Genomic DNA, 26,678 nt, shown 5'->3' with positions numbered 1-26,678 from the left:
TCTAGAAGCAAACAGGCACTGGCAAGAGGCCTAAACCAACTAACAAACATAGGGAAAGGGCCCAAAACAAGAGAAATGCATACTAAATGCCAAAGCTCCCATGTCTCCATCAAAATCTGACAAGAGCTCACAACCGGGAGATGACAAACAAACAATACTAAAAGTGGCAAGCTAACACATAGTCCTTTATAAACTTAACTTTTGAAAAATCCAATAAAACCTAAAAAATATTTTACTTGCCTTATGTTCCCCAAAATAGACTAATCAAGCACTGCTCCAACCTTTTTGGAATCAATCCAAATGCTATTAATTGAAATGACATGTCCAAGCTATAGGGCTCAATACGAAAAAAATCACACTTCGATAGTTTTGCAAACAATTGCTCTTATCTTAAGAGACATGAGACGATACACAAATGAATCGTGTGCTCCTCCAACATTTTGATATAGATAAATCTATCGTTGAAGAAAATGACAATGCACTTTCCAAGATGTGAACAAAACAAATCATTCAATATCTGTTTTGAAAAGTTTTGGGAGCATTAGTTAATCAAAAAGGTAGGACCAAACATTGAAAGTGTCAACACTGCATTTGAAGCATAGTTTCCACATCCTCTGAAGCCATCCATATATGATGGTAACCAGACCTAAGATCAATCTTGGTGAAATATTACGCACCACAAAGTCAATCTATAAGGTCATCAATCCGTAGTAACCAATACTTGTTCTTGATGGTCACTTTATTGAGACCTTTATAATCAACACAAGACCACATCATGCCATCCTTCTTTTTAGCAAGAAGCACAAGCGTACCCCGTGGAGATTTACTTGGTTCAATAAAACCCTTAGCTAGGTAATCGTAAAGTTGCCTGGCTATTTTCTCCTCCTCTTTCAAGCTAAACCTATAAGGCTATCAAGAGATAGGATGACTATCAAGCAACGTCTCGATCCTATGGTCTAATGTATCATGAGATGACAAAAGTCTGTCGTAAGTAATTCGAACAAGAAAACATCTACGTATTTGATTCGAATTGAATCTAAATATTTGCTTACACTTGAATTCAAATTAGCACTATTATTAAAAGAAATTAAATTACATTGCAAATCAAGTGATTGAACTTTTTTGATGAAACAAACAAAAATAATAATATCTAGGTCACAAAAATATCTAGTAAATTCCAAAGCTAAAATCACATGTACATTAGTTTCTTTGATCCCACAGAATAAACAACCCTCGATCACATAGCAACAACCATCAAGTTCAAAAAATAGTATATGAGTTTTATACCCAATATACAAAGAGGAATATTTACCAAAATATCATGGTATGCCAAGCATGACATTGACATGGTTAAGGCTCATCAATCAGAAGTCCAAGAGCTAATGGCATTGCTGGATCAAAAGATCCAAAGTCAGCACAATCTGGTCCCTCTCATAACAATCCACTATAGGACCCTCTCATAACAGATAATAAACTCGATTAGGGGATACCGGGTGGAGTTGTAATTTCTATACCAACTTCATGGCAATGGAAAAAAACACTTCAAGACATTGCTCATGTGTATGTTCAGGTTTGAGACAAGCCGAACGGGCATTCTCCATGTATTGAGGTTCAGTAGAAGCAAAAGCATCAAAAGGAGAGACCCCGTGGAAAGTCATGGTGTCAATAAGAGAAAGAAGTATAAAGAACAAAGAAAGTTTGAAGAGAGACCGAGAGAGAGAGGTGAGAATTCAGGAATCAAAGAGTGCGAGAGAGGAGAGCAGAGTATAATATGGTCTAGTATACTTGTGAGTGATCAAGGAATAGTTAAGAAAGAGTGGGGAACTAGAAGGGAATGGGCAAGAAACAATGTGAAGTGGGCCATGGAACGGAACAATTGTTTCGGGGATGGGGGGTCCACGAATGCATTCTATCTACAGACTTGGACTCCAACACCTTTGTTGAGCCCCTAATCTATGTGGAATGCTTAAGAGAACTGCAATGCCTCATACAGGAACATAGCACTCTGCTATAGGCAATATGGTAAATACGTCATATTGTATTATGCAACTAATAGAAAAACCTAGAAATAATGGCATAGGAGCATGAGAATACATCCCACAACACTCATAACAGCAAATCAGAGAAATCAGAGAGTATGCTGAAAATAGATTAGAAACACAAAGAAAGACATGGCACCAATTGTCAGATCTCATAGATAATCAGAAATCTCCGTCATACATCTAGGCGTGATCATGAACAATGACCAAAACGTGAAAGACACCAATGATACCTCTTCAGGTCACGCTTGAGAACTGCCTATATAACCATCCTAAGGGTAAAGATCATGCATCAAGCCATGGCTAACACTTGGTATAGCCCAGTGGATGGTTGGAACAGCCATGACTCGAACTCTTGCATGTCACGGTGTCAAATTCTTTATCAAAAGTAGATACACCTAATGAGATAAATTATGCCTTACCCAAAGCCTTGCGCAATGAAGTGAGCCACACAAAGAAATGATGAGTAGAGCCTCTCTAGTAGGATATGTGTAGTCCTCTATTGTGGTTGTATAATCCACTTAGAAGACTGTTACAAAACCCAGGCATATACATCATTAGTATAACGGAAAATATTTGACAGTGATATCGGAAAAACTTCATAAACATCTTCTTACAGGTTTGTGAAGAGTTTGTGATTTTTCAGAGCTCCTTTGAGGGGTTCTCTCAATTCTTTGCTTGGTGCAAGTTACAAGCTTTCTAACCATTTGGAAATCTCGCAATCACATGGTCTTTGGTGATTTAGAAGTTGACTCCACGGTTGCTATAAGCTTCAATGTTTTTGACCTTGCTTGTGTTGTTAATGACTAACAACTATCTTTGTATGATATTATTATACAATAATATGGTTGCACTATAAAAAAATTGTGCCCATTTTAATATGTGGTGGTGGGTTTATTGGGGTTGGTTGTTGACTAGGTATCTAGAGGGTATTGTGCACACCCAGCCAATTTTCATTGCCTCTTGCCTCAACTAGATTTCCACCTCTTTTGTGGGGTGTTTTTTTTGTGGGTGTTCAAGAAGTGTGTGTGTGTGTGGCGTTTTTTTTGGGGGGGGGGGAAGGGATTTGTGGTGTCTGCTGGTGATGGTGGGTTTGTAGGGGTTGATTTGGTGGATGCGATGCGTGGGCAGCTGGCTGGGTATCTAGAGGGTATTGTGCACACTTGGCCAATTTTCATTGCCTCTTGCCTCAACTAGATTTTCACCTCTTTTGCAGTTTTTTTTTTTTTTTTGGGTGGGGGCAATGGTGGTGTCTGGATGGTAGGAGGTGGGTCGCTGGGGTTTCTTTCGGGTGGTACACATGCATGTATGTGTCAAGTTTCCCCATAAAATATGCAAAAAGGATAAGCATTGATTTTCCATAGAAAATAAGTGTTACATTGAGCACATCCGTGCAGCCGCATGGGTATGAGTGTATAAATTAATGTTCCCATGCAGGTTTTATACAGAATTTTAAAAGGAGTCTTTTAAACCCCATATACAAGGTTTTAAGCCAAGAAAAGTTACACAGTTGAAGATGAACACTCAGATATAATAAGCAAAGGTACAAGAAAAACAGGACTTACTCATTTAAATCCACTCGATTAAGACTGGATGCCTTCCATGAACCTTCTGCTTTCCAGATCTCATCTATTCTCTTCCTATATTCCTTGTAGAATTCTTCTAATAATGCAATGTCTCTTGTTCTATCAATCTTTTCACCATCCTTCTTTGCAAGTTTTTGCTGCAGCAAGTTAAGAAAGGTCCACACAAAAAAAGCAGGCCAACCAAGTCTAAGAGAAGTTCTCAGAAAAAGCAGTATATATACAATAAATCTGAAAATTGCTTCTAATGGCAAACACATTTACATACAAATGCGAGAGAAATTTGATCACTTTGTATCATCGATAAATAATGTAAGACAACACATTTTCACTTGAGACACATTCAGGACTACCTTTACATAAACTTATCAAGAAATGCCCTTAAACTAGCAAGTTACTTAGAGTTGGCACACCTTGATAACTGATAGAAGCCCTGTTTTGAACTGCAACACTCCCCTACCCTCACTGTTGGGATCCAAATCTTGGGATAGGTAGTATGCATGCTCGCAAACTGCCACAAACCAGAACAAAACTCCAAATCAGAACATCAGAATATTGTGAAACATGCAAACAGAAGTTCTTATAAAAGTTTGTTCATAACACTGCAATCAGAGTAGAATAGGTCAGACATGTACACAGAATGTTGCTTTATGAGGCTAAGTACATCAATATTCTAACAGTAAGTCATATCTTTATAACAAGTGTTTACATTGAGCAGGATAGCTTATTGTTGTATTTGCTCAATTGTGAGCATTGCTCTAATTTATGTTGTGGCAAAAAAAATAAAGCCCTTTTTCATATGCTCTTGTTGGCCATTTTTTGTCTGCGTGTTCTCTAGTTGGTACTCTGCCATCGAGATGCCAAAATAAACATTGTCCACCACAGCATCAATCGATGCCATGGTTTGTTGAGATACCAAAGTCACTAAGTGCATTGTATTCCATTAATTCCTGCTTTGGTTTCCATCCACTGCCCCAAAATGGCTTTATTAGTATCATTTTTTAGTGTCGCGGCACCACCCTAGAGAGATCAATGACCCGTGCCTATAAACAAAGCGCGGGCATTAATCCATCTTCCCTCCACGCTTACTCTCTCATTCATGCTTCATCATTACCCCATCACACCTTCAGCCTCAGCCCTCTACCACTGCTGTCCACACCCCTATCCTAGCAAATATCTCAGTTCATAGTGCCCTCCACATGATCATGGTGTCATACCAACGAGTGCTTTCATTCTAGAGGTCTTCTTCACATCGGCATCAGCTCCAGACACTCCAAATTGCTGCATTTGGAATCCACACACCGTACCGGCTTTTTCTTCATCATCTCCTTTGTTGCATTCATTGGTTTCCCTCCTCCCTCAACTCGTACAACAAATCATCTTCATCATTATTGTGTGTTTCCAGCTCCTCTTGGCACCCTATGTTAGAATAATAGGTATGCTCCGATACCATGTCAAAATATCAAGACAGTAGGGTTTGCAGGGAGAAACACAGTGTGTATGGCAAACACTAAGAGAGAAGACAAACTCAAAAACACAAGAGAACAAGATGACGAAGCATTGAATCATGCTATGTGAAGAAAAGTTGATACAGCAAAGCCAAAGCTCAAAAGATGATTGCACTGCCATATCTGAATCAGGCGACAGCACTTGTGGGAATCTGCACGGTGAAGGGAGTGAAACGCATCCTCCAAGCAATGGACTATCGAAGTAATCACTGGAAGATGAAGAAACACTATTGAGCATGAGTGAACCGCGGTCCTCTGATGTCATCAAGGAGAAAGGAAATGATCACCAACTGTCAAAGATCAGTCCTCGAATGCTAGGAGGTGGGCCAAGGCTGCAAGCGCAGATGCCAGAAGCCTATATGAGCTGATACTTGATGAGATGTAGGTTGCCACATGAAGAGGCAACCACCTAGAGGGTAAATACAGCCCATGAAGGCCTATCAACCCAAAAACGCAGGTACCTAGGGCTGCAAAAACTGACGCCAAGTGTAGGGGTGACGCAAGGAAAGAAGATGCTGACGCCTAGCTAGGGAAGGTGACATCAGATGTGGAGGCGGCCTCCAGGCCGAAAAATGCAAGTGAAGGCGGAGCTAAAAGGAGAAGGGTGCTGACCCCAAGTAGAGGGATCGTGATGCCAGGTGGAAGATGCTCCAAACACAAAGGGTGATTGCGCCTAAAGGTGAGGGAGAAGAGCCACAAGCCATGAATTGCAATATCCTCCTGAAGGGGTGTGAGGGCAATGGAAGGGTGATGGCCTAAAGTTGAGGGAGAAGATGGTGATAGAGAAGAGCCACAAGCCACAAACCGTAATATCCTCCTCAAGGGGTGTGAGGGCAATGAAAGGGCTAGAGAGAGGAAAAGTGACCAAGAGATGGAATGAACTAGGTAAGGGGTGGCCTATATATAAGCACCAGTCTATCTAGGGTGGCGCCCCACCGATCACTCTTAGGACGGTGCCCTAGAATGTGGCTGCCTAGCCCTTTTTGGGGCTGTCCGTGATGAAACCCTTATAGAAGCAACTAAACTGAAAGAGTGGTTTCATAACACCCCAACACCCAAACGACAATTCCCAGCCATTAGCCACTTTATGGAGGCTTCATTTGCAGCAAATTTAGGCCATCTACAGTAGGTTATGCCCTCTTTACCAAGCTTGTGTCAAATACCTACATTTTTGTGCTTTCTTCACTCCCAAAGAGCTGCGAGCAATCTATTTGATAGCAACCATCATCCGGAGAGATTTCAACATATCCTTCATCTCCAACGGCTCATATACAAAGACAAAGACTTCGAGGTATCAAGGGGATCAAATTCATAATGGAGAGCATCAGGGAGGTGGTTACTCAAGTGGAGAAATGACACAATGACAAATCAGACAAGGGTAGGGCTCTTTACTAGAGGAGAGATCCTTCTTACAATGGAAGCCACCAATGGAGAGAGCATGCTTACTTTTTTAGTAGAGATGGACGACAAACTTAGGCAAGAGAATCTGGATCAGTTAGAGTTCACAGGATGCTCTCGACAAAGGATTAGAGTTGTGGCTCATTATGATAGGACTTGGTACTTAGACCCCGACGTTGGGACTTGTATGGAAGATGGATGGAGACATTGAGCATATAGGAGAAGGCCCCTACAAAGGCTTTAGTGGGATCTCAAGAAGTGGGTATGGAGAGATCCATCTGTAGCATCCCCTCATTTAGCTATACCACTAGGTTAGAAAGAAGAATGCAACTAAACATTGGACTATCCAATGTATATCATAGCCTTTCCTTGCAAATTTCTCGAGGAAATTGGCGATCAGCTTTAGACCAAGGAAGATTTCACTCTTTCTTTGATTATTAGCACACAAGAGTTTAGCAGTTAGTACATGGCTTGGCTATGGCAAAGACCCTATTCCTTGCGCTACATGTGGGGAGCATGAGAAGACTCAAAGGCATTGCTTATGGGATTTCCCACAAGCTCAAGATGTCTGAAGGAGAGCCCTTATGATGGTGTTTCATGGCACTACAGATTCTATGATTGCTACATGGGGGACACTTGCATGGGTCACTAAGAGAGGCCGAGCTTGTGGGTATGAGGATGTACAGGGGTGTCATGCTTATCTCATCTCGGAGTAGCTTGCGAGCAGGACTTTCATGCCAGATTTCTCACAAACGATATATACTCAGGGGCATTGTCACAAATGGGAGCACATAACTAGCATTATTGCTTGATACATCTGGGCAACCATATAGTAGCTAAGCTATTGATTTTTTGGACATATCTACTGCAGAGACTCTCTCCAAGATCTGGACAGAGACTGTGCATACCCTTTAAGGGAGATGGGAGAGAATACACGACAGCTCCGAGACTATGAGGAAGAGAAGAGATGCTTTCCTCAAGACTTGCGATTCTAGCATCTTTTTCTTCTTCCAGAACAACATGGTTTGGCATTAGAGACCTCCCGATTGTCTATTTACTCAAGCTTTCTAACAAACTTCCCCTTGTTATATAATTCTTGATATGGAAGTCCCTTATAGGGCTGCTATGTACTTGTTTTTTGGCCTTGAGTGTTGCAACTGGAAGGACACAGCTGAGAGAGTTTGAGATCGAGCAAGAGCGAGCGTATGAGTGTGACGGCTGGAGAGAGTGTGAGTAGAGTGAAAGTCCGAGACGATAAGAGTGTACTAACAATGTGTTGCTACACAAAGAATAAAATGTATTTATACTTGGGGCACGTAAAGGGTGCGTTCGCATGTACAATGTGCGTGTACTATATACACGGAGATCACTGGGCCTTTATATCCCAACAACCTCCCACTTAAAGGTCCGATATGAACCTCTAGCTAACCAACTCCCACTAGGCGAATGCAATGCTCGTGCTGAGCTCTGCTTGGACTTTTAGTGAGAACATCTGTAGGGTTATCTTGTGTTTTAATCTTGGTCAATGTGATTTGACCATCTTCCAGAATTTGTCTGATGAAGTGATATTGCACATCTATATGCTTTGTGCGTGAATGATACATGGCGTTTTTAGCCAGATACACAGCACTCTGGCTATCACATCCTAAAATTGCAGTACCCATAGACATGCCGAGATCATCTGCAAGTCTGCTCAACCATAAAGCTTCCTTAGAAGCTTCAGTAGCTAATATGTATTCAGCTTCAGTGGTACTCAGTGCAACAATGTTTTGCAACCTGGAACACCAAGAAACAGCCCCACCAGCAACTGTAAAGACATACCCGCTGGTGGATCTACGAGTGTCTGCATCACAATAACCTTGCAAACTAAGTGCACCCTGCGCATAGCAAATACTTTTTCTTTGTGTACCCTTAAGGTATCGAAGAATACACTTGACAGCCTCCCAATGTGCTTTGCCAAGATTTGACATAAACCTGCTAACAACTCCCACTGCATGAGCAATGTCTGGACGAGTAGCAACCATAGCATACATAAGAGAGCCACAAGCTGATGCATAAGGAACTCCCTTCATAGCATTTGCTTCCACGTCATCTTTCGGGGTGTTGGCTTTGCAAAGCTTGAGATAAGGAAGTAAGGGTACCCCAAAAAGCTTAGCTTCAGCCGTGTTAAATCTGTCCAATACCTTTCCAATGTACTTTTCTTGAGATAAATACAACAATTTCTGCATTCTATCTCTACGAATCCTCATGCCCAAAATATGCTCTGCATTCCCCAAATCTTTCATGGAGAAAGCTGATTTCAGCTGATTTTTTAGAGCATCCAAGCTAGTCTTTCTTTTCCCAGCTAGTAACATATCATCCACATACAAAACAAGTATTATGGGGCTGCCATCTATATCCATTTTCATGTACAAGCAATGATCTACATGGCTGTGTGTAAACTCATGAGATAGCATAAAAGTATCAAACTTTTTGTACCACTGCCGTGGTGCTTGCTTCAGCCCATACAGGCTGCGTTTTAGCTTACAAACCATCTGCTCTTTTCGAAGAACTACAAAGCCCTCGGCCTGTTTCATGTAGATTTCCTCATCAATGTCACCATGCAAGAAAGTTGTTTTTACATCCATTTGATACAGCTCTAAATCCAAAATAGCAATAAGAGCAAAAAGCACACGTAAAGTGATCATCTTCACAATAAGTGAAAAGACCTCTTGGAAGTCAATCCCTTCTTTTTGTGCATAACCTTTGGCAACTAGCCTTGCCTTGTACTTGGGTTTCCCATCAACTGTCTTAACTTTGTACACCCATTTGTTTGGAAGTGGCTTCCTTTCCTTTGGTAATGACACAAGGTCCCAAGTATCATTTGCATATAGAGATTTAATCCCTTCCTGCATAGCTAGCTCCCACTTACTGCTGAACTCACATGACTTCGCCTCTTTGTATGTAAGAGGCTCACCCTCATCTGTAAGCATCACATAAAGCAAGGAGGGGTCAAACCTATGTGATTGCCTTCTTACGCATGTAGACCTGCGTACCCAATGATCAACATTTTCAGGAATTGGGTCTACATCAGGAGGTATATTATTTTCAGCATTCATTTGTTGCTGTAAAACATTTTCAGCATGCTGTTCATGCTGTACAGCACCTTCATTTTCATTTCCAACACTTGCATTTTCATAATCAGCAAGCCCATCTTGATGTCCATGACCTCCTTGTGCTTCTATTTGCTGTCCATCATCATCTGGCTCAAAAGTAACCCGCTGATCATCAGTTTCAACTTGTGGTACAGCACCTTGAGGCTCATTTTCTGAAGTTATGGGTGGCTGCAAACTTTGAAATTTCACTTTTTTCAAATCTTCATTAGAGGCTAAAGAGCCTTTCAGCAATTTTGCCTCATTAAACACAACATTACAGTTGCGAATAATTTTCTTGGACAAAGATAACCACACTTTGTAGCCAAATTCACCCTCATCACCATAGCCCATGAAAATGCCTTTGGTGGATTTTGGGTCAAGTTTGTTCCTCAGCTCATCCCTAATATGTACAAAAGCATCACAGCCAAATATACGTAAATGGTCATATGAGGCCGATTTGCCAGAACAAACCTCCTCACGGATGCCATTATTTAAGGACCTATTTGGAGAGCGGTTGCAAATTTGAACCGTGATTTTGAGTGCCTCTCCCCAAAATGAATGAGGGAGATTGGCAGTGGACAGCATGCACCGCATTCTTTCACATAAAGTCCTGTTATCTCTTTCAGCCACCCCATTTGAAGAAGGACTGTAAGGAGATGTAAGCTCCCTCTTAATACCATGTAAGTCACAAAATGACTTGAATTTAGTCGATGTGAACTCACCCCCATTATCAGTTCTCAAGTATTTCAGCTTTCTATCTATCTGAGTGGTCACAAATGCATGAAAAGTTTTAAAAACAGCAAACACTTCACTTTTCTTTTTCAGCAAGTACACCCAAATCTTCTTGGAAAAGTCATCAATAAAGGAGACAAAATATGCAGCACCACCCATTGATTTCACAAGCATACTACATACATCAAAATGCACTAAGTCCAAGACATTGGACTTACGAGAGACACCAAAGTAAAAGGAATTTTTTATTTGCTTTCCAAACTAACACTCATTACAAAAATTAAGTTTAGAGCCTTTTCCATCAACCCTCTTCAGAGAGGTAAGAACATCAAGTCCTTTTTGGCTCATATGGCCTAATCCCTTATGCCATAACTCCAAGTGGCTGCAAATTTCAGCAACTGCAAGAAACTTGCCATTCAAGGATTTACAATGCAAACAATACAATGTGCCCTTCGTGGTTTCTTTTGCAATCACCATGGAACCCTTTTTTACTTTCCAGAAACCACGACCAAACAATGTGGTGCAGCCATGCAATTCAAGCTGACCAACAGATAGTAAACTCTTTTTAATGCCAAGCACATATCTGACATCTTTCAACACAATCTCTTGACCATTGTCTAAAGACAAGTGTACTGTGCCAATCCCATCAATGCTGCAAGCATGGTTATTTCCAAGGTACACCTTTCCATAACTGCTTGCATTGAACATAGCAAAACACTCCAAGCAAGGAGTTACATGGAAAGAGGCACCAGAGTCTACAATCCAAGTCTGAGTGACACCATCATCAACTAACAAGAGTGCATCAATCACATCAACCTTCGTAATCTGCATATCCTGCATGTGACATACAAGGGCATCATAATCAACTGCACATAATACATCAGCCTCTGTATCTGAAAGCTCCTCTATGACCACACTAGAGGCCACATTGGCCTTTTCTTTGCCTTTGGATGTCTCCAATGCATCCGTATTTTCTTCCTTCTTTTTATCTCCTGCATTCTTCTTTCTCTCTTGTTCCTTCTTGTAGTACCTGCAATCAGGTTTCTTGTGGCCCTTCCGACCACATGTCACTCTTTTTCTTTCCTTTGCTCTTGCTCCTGTTTCTCTACCCTGCATATGCATTTTTCTTTTTAGACTTGCCTCTTACATTATAAGCTGAGTTGTTGACTTCTCCACTAGACATATGTCTAATTTCTTCATTTAAGATAGAACCCTTCACCCCATCATACGAGAGATTGGGGTTATTGCTGAGTGAAACCACCAAGGTCTCCCAAGAGTCAGACAGTGTCGTAATCAAAAAGATCGCTCTCAACTTATCATCAAAATCCAAGTTTGCATCTTTAAGCTGATTTAGAATCCCTATAAATGCACTCAAGTGCTCAGTTGCAGGCTTTGACTCATCCAGTTGCATATTCACCAACTTACGCATTAGATGCACCTGATTAACAGGTGTGGTGATCTCATAAGTAGTCTCCCATATTGCATAACCCTTAATGTCTTCAACTTCTCCCATATTGCATAACCTGTGTCTAAACCCTTAATGTCTATCAGAATGTCATCAGTGATACCCATCTTTATGTATTTACTCTGGCCCAATCTGAATCAGACATTAGTGCGGGTTTATCTTCCTATAAAGCATCCTCACAATCCTTCAAGAACAAAATGCCCTGCATACGGTCTTTCCAAAGGTCAAAGCCATAACCATCAAACCGTTTGATCTCCATCAAACTCTTGATGTCTGAATTGGAAGAAGTTGTAGCCATTTTATCACGAACACAAGAGTAAATGCACTAATCTGCGGAAGCACAAGCTGAACCAGCAAAGTACCCTACTGTTTTTCCTCAACCAGAAATAAATCTCTGCTGTTTATACATTAACCAACCACTGCACGGGCAAAAGATGCAGAAGTTTACCAAAATTCTGCGCAAATTCCCAAATTTTCAAGTTTAAAATTGCATGAATGTCAGTCAATCTGACCCAGCTAAGTAAAGCTTTGCCAATACATGAAAAGCCCCGAATTTCTAGGATCCAATGTCAAGAAATTTTACCCAAAAATGCAAAATTTCGACAAAATTGGCAAAATCCCCAATTTAATTGAGGTCACTCCTCGCGATGTCTGCAATTTCTAACTCAAAAGTCACTGACAGGCATGAACTATATCAAATCTGGGAAAAGCCCCCAATTTCTGGCTAGAATCCTCACAAATCTGTGATATGTGCTTCTGGCGCGTGAACTCCCGTCAGTGGCAAGTGGTAATGAGGGGATTAGAGAAAAATTTTGATTTGTTTTTTAAAAAATAAAGGAACTAACCAAGGGGGGGTGTGGTGTCCGATTGACCCCTGTTGCATCACGTCACCCTCAGACATCGCCCGCTTGTCCAATCGCGAACCGCCTGTAGAGGTCGCCTGCACGTTGCCTCGTTCCCAGTCACACACCACCCGGACAAGTCACCGCCTCGTTCCTAGTCACACACCGCCTGGACAAGACGCTACCTCGTTCCTAGTTCGCCCAGTTGTCACGCTGTTGTTGCCTGTCGTCAACTACACGCTCAGCACCTCGACTGGTCCTAGTCCCGCCTGGTCCTTCACGTCAACCTGACAGCTATGCCCAACTCTTGTCAGCTGATCCCGTCAGGTCAGACCAGACTTGCCAATCTTAGGAAGCGTGCAGGACCTTTGGCTTTGATACCAGTTGTTGGAGCTGGAAGGACACAACTGAGAGAGTTTGAGATCGAGTAAGAGTGAGCGTATGAGTGTGACGGCTAGAGAGAGTGTGAGCAGAGTGAAAGTCCGAGACGATAAGAGTGTACCAACAATGTGTTGGAACACAAAGAATAAAATGTATTTATACTTAGGGCACGTAAAGGGTGCGTTCACATGTACAATGTGCATGTACTGTATACACGGAGGTCACCGGGCCTTTATATCCCAACATTGAGACACTTTGTTCTAAAGTGTGTTAATAGAATTTTTACTTTTCTCTTTGAAAAAAAAAATTAATGCCTAGTTCCTAATGTCACCATTGACATTAATGGCTAATAGAATCATGCTCAAAAATGCTTGCATGGAAATTTGGCCTAGTTAATCTAATTGTTGGTTGGTTTTTTTTTTTCTGAGCAAGAAATAATTATTAAAATAATTTTCTAGATTAATCTTCTAAAAACTAATCTAATTGGGCTGAAAAATGTAATTAGAAGGCTGACTTGGCAAAACTTGCCAGTGTAAGCAAGGAAAAGGCTATTAAAGGCTGTTCGAGTCTCATTTCAGCATTGTGGAGGTTAAAAGAGGAAGAGAGAGAGAGAGAGAGAGATGTTGCTGCAATTTTCCAACCATTGGAGGCTATCAAAAAGAGCTGCCCTCAACTGATCAAGAGACAATTGGAGGCAGGTGACAGCCCCTATCGGCTATCTATGGGCAAGTAACAGCAAATTTGGGGCCCATAAGGGCAAGTGACTGCATGTGGATGTTCTATTGATGGTAGGTTCTAGTCAATCTGCCATTCACATCAAGGCAACATTAAATTTCAGCCAATTTTGGTGATGAAACTCTAAAATTTATCTATCTCCAAATTCCTCTCTATTCTCTCAACAAATTCATAGCTTCCCACCAAAGATCTCAACCAAATTCAATCCCAATGTGCAATTTCTACTACTAAACCATATAATTTACAACAAAATTTGGAATTTAACAACTACCCTAGGAACAGTGCTTAGAATTCAAGGCCTAGTGCTTGAAATTCAACAATTGAAATTTGGGGATTTCAAAGAATTTCAAGAGGCCAACCAATCAATATTAAGTTTGGGACAACATTTGTTACCCAAGGAGCAAATTGAAAGCCAATTCCCAAGCAAACCAAGAGACAATTTGGTTTGAAGACTTGCTAATTGTTATGGACAACAAGATGTATTGAAGATTGAAGAAGATCAAGCTTTGTCACTAAACACCGCAAGGGGCTCCAGTTTTGGGGTCAACAAGGTGTTCATTATCCAAGATTAGGAGGTAAATACCGCAAGGGGCTCTAGTTTTGGGGCCAACAAGGTGTCCATTATCCAAGATTAGTAGTAACATTTGCATTTTCAAGTTGTCCCTCTCAGTGATCTTGAATTCCAGATCAAGGGTGAAGTTGATGCAAGCAGCAACAAGTTGTTGAGCAGAGTTGCCTCCTAGATTATGATGTTGGCATATCTTGAATTCAATGAACAGTCCCAAAAAGGATTTTTTAGCTTTTTTGTAAAACACTCAAGACTTTTTCTAGCTCCGACATGCTCTAACATAGGAATTCAGTGCTCATCACTTTCATCCCTTCCTTATTTCCACTAGACAAGCTTTGACCACTCCTATAGGCTGCCACCCTGCTCTCAGTGCTACCGCCCACTGTCTTGGAGGTAGTGCCCATGCTCCCAACCTGTCCTCCATTGTTGTTTGGCTACCATTAGCCTCTTCAGAGGTTCCCTCTACTGTCACCAGCCCCTGGACATTACAAGGTCAGCTGCATTTTTGCTTCAGCTTGTAGTTGACTATTCAGCCTATCCCATGACACTCAATCCGTTTCATTTTCATCACGTAGAATTGATTCAAACTACTGGAAACATAGTAACCATGAAATGTGTTTCACCAGTAGTGAAACATGAAACTTGTTTCACAAATATATGTTTCAATATCAACATTTCACCTGAGTGTTGCACTCCAAGAAAAAAAAGACAATTCTATTAAGAAATTGTTGAATATATGCATTCTAAATGTGTTATTCTATTGTTTCAAGTGGTATTTCACTAAGATTTGCCTAGAGGTGAAATGTTTCATGCTGAAACACAACACTATGCTTCAAGGGTGAAACAGCTTCGCGATTACCTTGAGCAGGAACCATCTACAGATCTGTGTTTCTGCTGCTCCTCCATCCACAACTTCATATTCAGCATCCTCTTCACCGACTAAGGCTTGACATGTCATGAGAACATGTATTTTTGAAACCTCACTCAACATGTGGATTAATTTTTAATCACATGGTTAAATAAATGTTGCACATGTGAGGTGAAACTGAGGTTAGAATAAATTTATAAGCCCAAGACCCAAGGAAATCACAAGATGTTAAAGGCAAGAGTTGCTATAGGTTATGCCGCACCGGTACTTGGTGGCATCCGGTGCCAGTTGTTGGCCTAGGTCGTTCATTTGGCCATGAGTGTCAGTTTTGGTGACACTAAGAAAGTGGCATTTAATGGTAGCTAACGCCAAAATGATGGTCAAAGATGACATAGAGACACTCAGGAATGGAAGTTGCCTAGGCAATTTAATTATTGGTCAATCTAATTATTTTTCAGTGCACTGAAATAAAATTTAGATTAATTTTCAGTATTTAATGACTGAAAATTAATATTTAATTATGGATAATACTGGAAAAACCATTTGGGAAGGCTGTCATTTGTCAAAAATGCCCATACAAGTCTGAAAAACGTCTTTAGAGGCTGGAGAGAGGCATTTTTAGTGTATTCAACTTACAAGAGAGAGGGAGGAGATGCTACTGGTCTGATTTGCAGCCATTGGAGGACCTTATGAGGCAACCAGGGGCACGAGAAGACTAATTAACAGTAGGTGACAGCAGCATCTATAGGCTGTTGAGACAAGATAGCAGCAGTAAATGACTGATTTTCTTCAATTCTTTGCATCTACAAGCTGTTGAGACAAGGCAACAGCAGTAAATGACAGATTTTCTTAAGTTCTTCACAAAGAAAGTCTGAATTTCCTCTCTCCTCAGTATTCTCTCTCATCGCCCAACCTTTCTACAGTCTTGCTCCAAAGAATGTAGCATTAAGATCACCAAAGGCTGAGAAATTTCAAATTTCTCTACTGTAAACCCTAATTTATGTTGCTACACCCTAATCTGCAATAGAAACTAGGGTTTAGCAACAACCTCAGGAAGCGTGCCTAAAATTGGAAGCTCCAACACTTGGATTCAACAAGGCTGAAGCTGATTTTAGCCTATTCAAGTGGAGGGACCAACAAATAATTGAATTTGGGGCATTTTCCATCTCCATCAAAGAGGGCGAAGACCAATTGATTGCCCGAATCAAGGGGCAAATCAGATTAAAGACTTGCTGGTCATTTTGAACAGCAAGGGGAGTTGGAATACCAAAAGGGATTGGGAGAATCCCATTGTAGATCAACTTCTTCTTCAATTAAGTTAAATAGATGCCGAAAGGGGCGCCAGTATTGGGGCCAACAGGATGTCCAATGTCCAAGATTATATGGTAAAGTGTACTTTTCAGTTTTGTGAATTTGCTAATTGCTGTAAATAGTGCTTAATCGGGTTATTTACCACCCTATCCAAAGAGGAAGGCTGGTTACATGACACCCACGTTTCATCACCCTCACTTGCAATCAACTACATCTACTTCATTCTTGGTGGTATTGTCGCACATGGGATCCATATACGAAGAACAACACTCTCCAACACATTTATGTGAGGGTCCATGGCTGTAGGACAAGTCCGCTCCTTGAGCACCCACATCTATACCTTCTTCATTTAATTATCAACACACATTAGTTCATTACTTTCTTGTTCTTTCCATTCATGTTCTCATCTAAGTTCACTATATTTTTGTTGTGTTAGTACATTGTGTTTCTTTATGCAAAGCCTAGCATATCTTCACATGGGTACAATCATGAGCTGCATAGCAGCCAATCACACATGCCCAATACTCAAATGACAATGTTGTAACTTGTAATTAAAGATCATTTTCGGGCATGGGACCCATCATTAACCCAACCATAGATGTGGCATTACTATTCTTCTCCAAGAGCAAACCACCTCAAATGAAGACCATCATTGATCAAGTTGGGGTTCCTTTTCTTGGATGAAGTCCCATAAATCTTCATAATCCAACTCATGCCGCATATGGTTAGATTACATCATGCAATTCGACCCATTGAAGCATGTCTTATCACTAAATGTAGGTAGAGTGGGAAGAGGAGTGACATAAAGGATAAGTGGATAGCAAGGACATTAAAATATAGTTGAGGTGGTACTACATGCGACACCAGAGGGCCTAGAGTGTATCCTCCAATTGGATGACCAATGAAAGAGGGCTTGCCTAAAAAGTAGAAGATGGCTTGTTAAGCATTAGCATACATGCAGACTGTGTTGCCACATGAGTGCTATTCGCACCTTGATATGCTCGAGATGGATACCCTCGTGTTTGAGCTCCCAAGAGCACATGGCTTGGAAATGGAACTCCCACCATTGTTGCACCTTCATTGATTAATTGATAGATAGGAGTTTGACCAATTGGGTTTGTGTCTAAAGGAATATGAGCTTCCGAGTGCATGAATGTAGTGTGAGAATGGAGAGATGGATCTTAAATAAAATCAACAAAAAACAAAATGAGAGAATCAGACAATGGGATACATGGAATTTGAGTGTGAGAAGGTGATGCACCACAAGCAAACTCGTCACAAAATGCAATTTTCTAAGGAGTATTACCTATCATTTCACCTCTAGAACCGCCCCTTCTCATATTTACATATTGGTATGAGTCTTGGTCTCCATGGTGACTTGTACCAATAGCTTGCACCTCAATGAGAATAATAAAAGGACTAGCAAAATGTAAACCATACACAACTTGCACCAACATTCATAAAAGCATAGACATTGGATAGCTCATTGTGTTGATGTCAATGTGTCCTCTTTCAATTGGGAGCTCCAAATTCTCATCAATAATTAGCCTCATCCATTTTGCACCTCCCTCCAAGCTATAAGTTTGAGTAATGAGTTGACATGCCGACAACATTGGGAGTTGGTAGAGACAAATAACACAAGCCTCTATAGTTGTTTACCAACACAAGAAAACATAAACAAAAGCTCATAATTTACCTGAAGCTAAAAAATGTGCACAAAAGATATGGAACCTTCTTTACAAACACCTTATTCTTTTTAAAGTGCATACATGTACATTGGAGTGTACAGCCTTTTCACATCTTCATAAACTTGTACAAGGGAAACTTATCTTCAACATGAGTCGCTTAGAGGGCAAACTCCTCTTCTAGAACCAGATCTGGCAATTCTTCTAAAACCCTAACACTCTTGACACATGTGACTCCAAGATGAGTGTCCACTCATTTGAAAAAGGCCAAGAAATTACCTCCATGCAAGGACATCCATACACAATCACACTTGAAACCATGGGAACAAGATCCAAGTTGAGATATAAAGTCATGAGCTTAGAGTGGGAGATAGAAGATAACCTATTTTTCAAACTTATCCAACATAGGGTATGATATTAATTATGCCACCAAGGAGACTCCAAGGGTTTACTATGTGAGTAAGAGTTCATATTACAATAAACCTTTCATAAGGAGAACAAGTTTCAAACAAAATCTCAAAAGAGACACCTTTCACACATTCTCTAGACCCATGGTTCTAGACACACAACATAGAACATGAACTTTGCTTTTTCAAGACCAACATGTTGCCTTGGGATCAGTGTTTCAAGTCCTACAGTGATGGAATAAGCCTTTGAGTTTCCCTTTGTAAGAGGAACTTGAGACTTTGATAGCCACGGTTGAATTTGCAAGTTGAGGTTTAGCTGCAATCTCTTGCTTCACCCATGAAAACAAGTAAACTAGTCATCAAAAGAAATTTCCAATTATGAGTAAGAACAAAAAGGAGCTTGCAAAGCATAGGCTTCGAACCACACTTATTGCTCTCATATGATCAATTTCCATCCATAAGGGTGCTTGGCCACATGAAAAGGCCTCAAGGATTATTATTTTGTTAAAGGTCTATTATAAAGATTGAGAAGTAAGAGGAAAAGAGGCTTCAAACAATCGGCTACTCTGAGAGGGATTAGAAGAAGGTGATGATGCAATACGAGGGCCCATCACCCCCCCCCCCCCCCACTGTGCGCCCCTCCCCCCCCCAAAAAAAGCAACCCTACCAACGCCTTTAAATAATTTCTAGATAATGTTTGCAACTCTCAGCTACATCAAAATGGCATCACCAACTGTCCTTCATGCAAGGCTCCCAACCCAGATCTACTTGTCAAATCCTCTTATGCCCATTAATTTGGTTTCATCAAGCATCCAAGATGATAGAGATAGTGTTGGGAATAAAGGGTCATTGTGCCTTTTACGGTGTTCAAGAGTGCACACACCCTTACACATGTACTCTCTCTCTCTCTCTCTCTCTCTCTCTCTCTAAGGTAATTGTATTAATTACGAAAAAAAGGTACAAGTTTACATGATTACAAGATACACGAGGGCTCTAAGCCAATCGTGTGTAAGATCCCAGGACTAAGCCACCAAAAAGGTACACAAGTCATGACAAAGACCCAGAGGAAATTGCCATATGCAGGGAAGCAAGTCCTCCCGAGGGAGCAAGTTGGAGAGCCGAATGAGATCTATCTGCCAATGCAAGAGGCCTGTGAGCCGGGCAATGTGTATCGGTACATTAGAGGCCGAATCAAAAAGGAAGGCATTCCGAGTGGTCCAATTGTGCCAGCATCCCCAGTATCTGAAAAAGTGGAATAAGATCTTCATATGCAACTGTGGTGGTGTGGGGTATTTTGGCCTCACAAAAACCCAATTGAAAGGGGTTAGAGAGGACCCCACCACTGTACGCCAAACCTGTGACAAGAGCGACCAGATCTTCTTGGCAAGCGGGCAAGAAATAAATCGATGTCGGGCCGATTCCATAGTAGTGATACAAAAGAAACAATTGCCATTCGAAATTCAACGCTTGGAAAGGGCCGAGGCAAGAGGAAGACCACCAATCATCATCCGCCAAAGAAAGACCTTATATTTGAAGGGAGTCTTATTCAACCAGCTCTCCATCACAGTTGCCTTCCACCATGACAGAGATTTCCGCAATCCCCATACAGTATTAGCTTTAACACCCAGCCATTGATGGTCTTTAATCAGAAGATGATACACTTGATTAGCAGAGGCCTTTTCCAGACTCAACCGACCTGCAAGGTCCCAGTCCTGCCAAGGACGATCCACAGCAAGGGTAGGAAAGGGTTGCCTACCCTGAAGCACCAACAAAAGCTGCTCCCATAAGTCATGGTATCCACGCGGGATTCTGAAAAGTCTCCTGGCCGTACGAAACGATACGAAGACATTACGACTGGCAAGGGTTGCATCTGCAACTGAAGTCACACCCAGACGGGCCATGTGGTTAAATTTTGGTCTAAGCTCATGTTTGTCTTCCCACGAAAGTAATCTCGAGACTGCCAATAATTCCAGTTGAAAGGAGTTAGTATGCACGCGGTCCTCCGCTGGATGCCAACGCGCCTTTTGGATCTGGATCTCTCTCTCTCTCCCTCCCTCCCTCCCTCCCTCCCTCCCTCCCTCCCTCCCTTTCTCCCTCCCTCTCTCTCTCTCTCTCTCTCTCTCTCTCTCTCTCTCTCTCTATCTATCTATCTATCTATCTATCTATCTATCTATCTATCTATCTATCTATATATATATATATATTACCCACATCAAGTCTTGTGCTCTCTCTCTCTCTCTCTCTCTCTCTCTCTCTCTCTCTCTCTCTCTCTCTCTCTCTCTCTCTCTCTCTCTCTATGCGAACCATAGCATCGCGTGTCTCGATCCTCGCGCACTCTGCTGACAAACTGGTATCAGAGCTTAGGTTGCTGGAGTTGCGTCAAGACAATCATCAGAGCTACATCAAGACGGTCCTCAAGCTGCATCAAACAGTGCGTTGCACTCCGTCAATCTCTCACGCTGCATAGATGCTCCATCACACTGCATCAATCCGTCAAGCCATGTCAGACAACTCGTCAGACCGCGTCAATCTGTCAGACAGCTCAAGATGCATGCGGTAGACAATCAAGGTAATGGGACAGATTTTTCATTATTTTTCACAATTTCAAAGGTTTTCTCAATTAAACCTTTGGCCCACCAACACGCCTTCGCATGTGTAAGCACAATGTGAAATTTTGAGCCGAAAAATTGGGGCTTTTCCCAAATTTGGTTATTTTGATGTAGAACAACACAATTTGATTCAAAATTTGCAAATTTGGTACACATTTGCCCAGGAAATTTGGGGCTTTTCACATTTTAGTGAATTTTTGTCAATTTCACTGAAATTTGTGCACACCAAACCCAAGAAAACTGGGGCTTTGCAGAATTTCATCAAATTTGCAAGAATTGCCTGGTATATGCACTTGGGTACATGTATTGATGCAATGTGGGCAGATTTGCCTTTGAAAATTTGGGGATTTTAACCGCAATCATCAAATTTGTGCATGAGAATGCATTTGGAAAAGAAATTGCAACAAAATTTTGGGAATTTCACATGCAATTAGTGCATTGGCCTATAAATCTGATTGTAATTGATTGTGGATGATAGTGATGGCTATGTACTCCTTTCTTCTTCTTTGAGTGCGCATGCATTGATTGCAGATTCTAACATGCACACTTGGATACTTGATTCAAGTGTGTCTTTTCATGTCACACCACATCATGAGTGGTTTTCTGACTATAATGGTGATGCACATGGTATTGTCCACTTGAGGGATAACTATGCATGTCAAATTGCAGGTATTAGCAGGGTAAAATTGGAATTTCAACATGGCTCCATGTTTGACTTGCATAATGTGAGGCATGTAGCTTAACTCAAGAAGAGCTTGATAAGCACAGGGTAGCTAGAGGACGAAAGCTATCATACCATCTTTGGGGATAGCAAATGGAAAATTTGTAAGGGCTCTTGCATTGTTGCCAAGGGTTCCAAAAGTGATACTTTGTATCCTTTGTATGTATCTAGCGTCCATGACTATGTAATCGCCATAACCAAGCAGCCAAGTGTTTCTCAGTGGCATAGCCAGTTGGGACACATAAGTCAAACTCGAATGAAAGTGCTTTCTTGTTTGGGTTATTTGCCAAATTTGAGGTATGCGCATTTTGAACAATGTGATCATTGTATTTATGGTAAGCATACTCAAACGTCACATAAAAAATCTCTTTCTCTAAAGTCTTCACCCTTAGAGTTGGTACATTCAGATGTATATGAGATGCCAAGGTTATCTCTAGGGGGAAAGAAGTATTCCATTACTTTTGTTCATAATGCCACACGCAAAGTATGGGTTTATCCAATCTATCGTAAAGAAGAGATCTTGGATAAATTTAAAAAATTTGTAGCAGTTGTTGCTGAAAATCAAATCAACAAGACATTAAATTTTCTTCGCTCTGATAATGGTGGGGAATATATATCAAAGCCTTTCAAGACTTTTGTGACAGCAAAGGGTTGAAAAGGAAACTCACCACCCCTCACAACCCACCCCAAAATGGTGTTGCAATATGAACATGACCATTTAAGACAGGATCCGTACAATGCTATCACATATTGCTCTGCCTCGTGGATTCTAGAAAGAGACTATTATGACAGGCGTACACTTGATTAATCGGTTTCCAAACAGGTCTAAGAATGGGGGGGGGCGGTCCTTCAAGATGCATGGTCGAGCAAGCCACCTTCGTATGCTCACTTGAGAATGTTTGGTTGCGAGGAGTTTGTGCACATTCGCAAGGAAAAATACAACAAACTTGCAAATGTATTTTCCTAGGATATGGTGATGAGGATGAAATGGGGTATAGGTTATGGGATCCCGAAAAAAGGAAAATTGTACACAGCAATGATGTTATCTTCTGAGAAGATCGCATACACAAACAGCCTGAAAAGACTAAGGAAGTCAAAAGGGTTGTATTCTAGGAACATGTACCAATAGGATAATAAGAAATGCCCGCTGATACTTGTCGTAAATGGCCCTGAAAATGCAAGAAATGATGCTAAAAATGATCAGCAAGATACTATCCATGATGTACCACAATTTCAGTAAGAACAGATGCCTTTGGAACAACCAGAACCAACTATACAACATGCTAAACCTGCAAAACAACAAGCTGTTAATGCAGATTTGCAAGTTGAACAGCCATCAAATCTTAATCATTGGGTCCATAGGTCGACCAAAATGCAAAGACAACCAGATATGTTTGTTCCTAGTGTAAATTAAATGCTAATTATGTCATGTTGACAGATTGTGGTGAGCCATCGTGCTTCAAGGAAGCAATGGACAGAAAAGACAGCAAGAAATGGCATAAGGCTATGCTGTCAGAGATGGAATCTCTTATGAAAAATAGCAATTGGGATTTGGTGCATTTGCCTAAAGGGCGAAAATTGCTACCATGCAAATGGGTTTACAAAATGAAAGTCACTTCTCGTTCTTTGCCAAGGTACAAAGCGCAACTAGTTGCTAAAGGATACAAGCACAAACATGGAATTGATTTTGATGAAATTTGTTCTCTTGTAGTCAAAATGACTACTTTGAAAACCATTTTGGGCTTGGTTGCATGTGAAGATATGGAACTCATACAAATGGATATAAAAACAGCTTTCTTATATGGTGATCTATATGAGAAGATCTATATGCAGCAACCTAAGAGTTTTGCTGCAAAGGGAAAAGGACACATGGTATGTAAACTCAACAAGAGTTTGTATGGGCTGAAACAGCCTCCACAAGAATGGTACCATAAAGTTGATACATTTATGTCATCTCAAGGATTCCATAGATCTCAAGTTGATCACTGCTTATACACCAAGAAGACAGCAGATGGCAGCCTTATTCTCTTGGTTTTGTATGTGGATGACATGTTGATTGTAGGCAAGGATGTTCATGCTTTGGACTCCTTGAAACAAAGCCTACACAGTAACTTTGATATAAAGGATCTTGGTGAGGCCAATCATATTCTTGGCATGTGTATACTCAAGGACAGATAGCAAGGTCTTCTCTATCTATCACAACATGAGTATGTTACTAAGGTTTTGCAACGTTTCAATATGGAGGGGGAAAAGCCATTGATATACCATTGCCTCCATATGTGAAACTTAGTGTAGATGACAGCCCTATATCTAATGATGGAAAGGCTGAGATGGCCAAGATTCCTTGTGCTTTAGTTGTTCATAGCTTGATGTATGCTATGGTTGCTACACGTCTTAACATTGAATTTGCAATGGGAGGGGTTGGCAAGCTCATGGCATGTCTTGGCAAAAAGTATTGGGAAGCAGTGAAGGGTATCATGAGATACCTTAAGGGCACAAAGGACTTGTGCATCTGCTTTGGGAAGTAGAAGTCATCTATTGTTGGCTTCACAAATGCAGACTATGTTGGTCATCCTGACAGTAAGAGTCTACTTCAGGATATATATTCACCTTCACAAGGGAACAATCTCTTGGATATCCAAGCTACAGAAGTGTATTGCATTGTCTACTACAAAGGCAGGGTATATAGCTGCCACTGAGGCATAGAAGGAGGCTTTATGGGTTTCACGTCTGGTGAGAGAGCTTGGCATTACAAAGGTTCTTATCATCCACTGTGATAGTCAGAGTGCTATCATGCAACACAAAAACCTGTCTTTCATGCAAAGACAATGCATATACAAGTGAAGTATCATTTTATCAAGAATGTCCTTCATAGCAAGAGCATTGAGCTTGTCAAGGTACATGCCCATGATAACCTTGCAAACCTTCTCACGAAGGGTCTTCCAATAGAGCGGTTTGCTCATTGCCGCCAGATTATGGGGATTGAATAGTATATGTGTATTTCAGCTTTGTACATACATAAACTTAGCTCATTCTTTCCTCTACCTTCAAGCATGTTGCTTTTAGGTGGGAGGTTGCTGTCAAAAGTGGAGCAACAGTGGAAGCATAAACATGTGCTGAAATAAACTGCTGAAACACAAGACAAAAAGAAAAAAGAAAAGAACACGATACAGATGAGAACTCAGATGTATGCACGGGAAATGGAATCCATATATCTGAACACGAGATAGTCGCATACAACAGTCAGTCACTGGCTGTGTGGGCACTGGCACTGGCTCTGGCTCCTCTCTCCACAGAGTCTACAGATGGTGAAGATGATGATGATGATGATGATGATGATGATGATGATGACGACTGAGGAGGAGCACTGAGTATAAATAGGCTGAAAAAGTGGGGAGCAATAATGCTGGTCGGACAGCATTAATGCTGGCCGACTGGTGCATAAAAATGCTCCACTGGCATAAAATGCCACACCAGAAAAATACCTAGTAAAAATGCCCAGCCCAAATCAAGCTCAGACTCACACATGAGCTGACAAATACTCTCCTAACACCCTCTCTCAGATCATGAGTGATCTGATACAAAACAATAGTACAATGAAAAGGGATCAGAAACTATACAACATAGAACCACCAAGTAGAACCATGGATACCCAAGAAGTGGGTGATCAAGCCACCACCAAGGTGCCTCGGAGAGAACCTGATGTCGATGTCGATCGTACCAAACACCTAAAAATAGAGAAGATCATAGCATGTCTCTGTGTCCATCACCAATGTCTCGCAGTAGCATACAAGACCGTCCTGTCAAAAATGCCCCTGAACATAGGTGACCATGGATTCCCTGCCTTTGGCCAGACCGCCAAAGTGTCCCCTCATGTGAGCTCCAAACGAAAGCCTCCCGCTCTCTGTCAGATCACCAGCTCATCATGAACCTGGATGTAAATCCCAGCTCCAGGATTTGATTCCGCCAGACTGAAGTCGATGCGTCAGGGACGTCCCTCTCTGGAACCTGTGCACCTGTAGAAAAATAGAGATGAGGCGCGATTGCCCCATCTGAACACCCGCTCACACTCCCTCTCTGGCACAAGAGAGTCGTGAGGGATGACCTCATCACCACCACTAGAAAGTAGCTGAGGAAGAGGCCACCAAGCCCTTCCCACAATCCGAAGAAGAGGATCCCTTCCGCGCCTTGGACTTCACCTTGGTCGGAGGATTGGAGTCGGAGTCTGATGAAGGAAAGGACACATCGGTAGAGTCAATATCCCGCTTCGTCTGCTGCGCCTTCTTCCTGGAAGCCGCTAATGTCTTGCAGTCCTTCCGCAAGTGTCCCTTCTTGCCACAGTGGTAACACTGGGCCTTCGACTTCTTCTTCCCGTCACCCCTGTCTGAAGCTACATAAGCCTCGCCTCCATAATGTGCCAGAAGCCGCCCCTGTAATCTCAAGGATGTCTCATGCTCAAGAAGCATCGAGGTCATATGTGTAAAACTGACAGGAGACGATGACATCTGCGCCCGCAAAGCATTGGCCACCCCATCAAACTCCGAGGGGAGCTTGTAGAGGACCGTCCCGACGAGATGCGCCTCGGGAAGAGCAGATTGCATGTGCCGAAGCTGGTCCTGTACCTGCGTAACACGAAGAAGAAAAGAATGAATAGTATCTTTCGGTTCAAACTCCATCTGCTGGAGCTGGCCA

General features: G+C 41.5%; 1 protein-coding gene across 1 annotated transcript in view; it reads right to left on the bottom strand.

Moving 5' to 3' along the window:
- LOC148017425 (callose synthase 9-like) overlaps nt 1–26,678 on the bottom strand; it is a 202,201-nt gene that overhangs the window by 160,493 nt on the left and 15,030 nt on the right. Inside the window, exons 2-3 of the mRNA XM_087662494.1 lie at nt 4,036–4,133; nt 3,605–3,762 (exon numbers count right to left, since the gene is read on the bottom strand). Of these exons, the coding sequence (XP_087518620.1) occupies nt 3,605–3,762; nt 4,036–4,133 (256 nt within the window). The remainder of the gene's footprint in view (nt 1–3,604; nt 3,763–4,035; nt 4,134–26,678) is intronic.

The sequence above is a fragment of the Lygodium microphyllum genome, chromosome 22 (assembly GCF_053477565.2).
Source record: "Lygodium microphyllum isolate KBCC chromosome 22, Lygodium_microphyllum_v1.1.10, whole genome shotgun sequence".
NCBI classification, from domain to species: Eukaryota; Viridiplantae; Streptophyta; class Polypodiopsida; order Schizaeales; family Lygodiaceae; genus Lygodium; species Lygodium microphyllum.
Note: the sequence above shows the minus strand (reverse complement) of the source record. Positions and strands in the feature narration are given on the sequence as shown.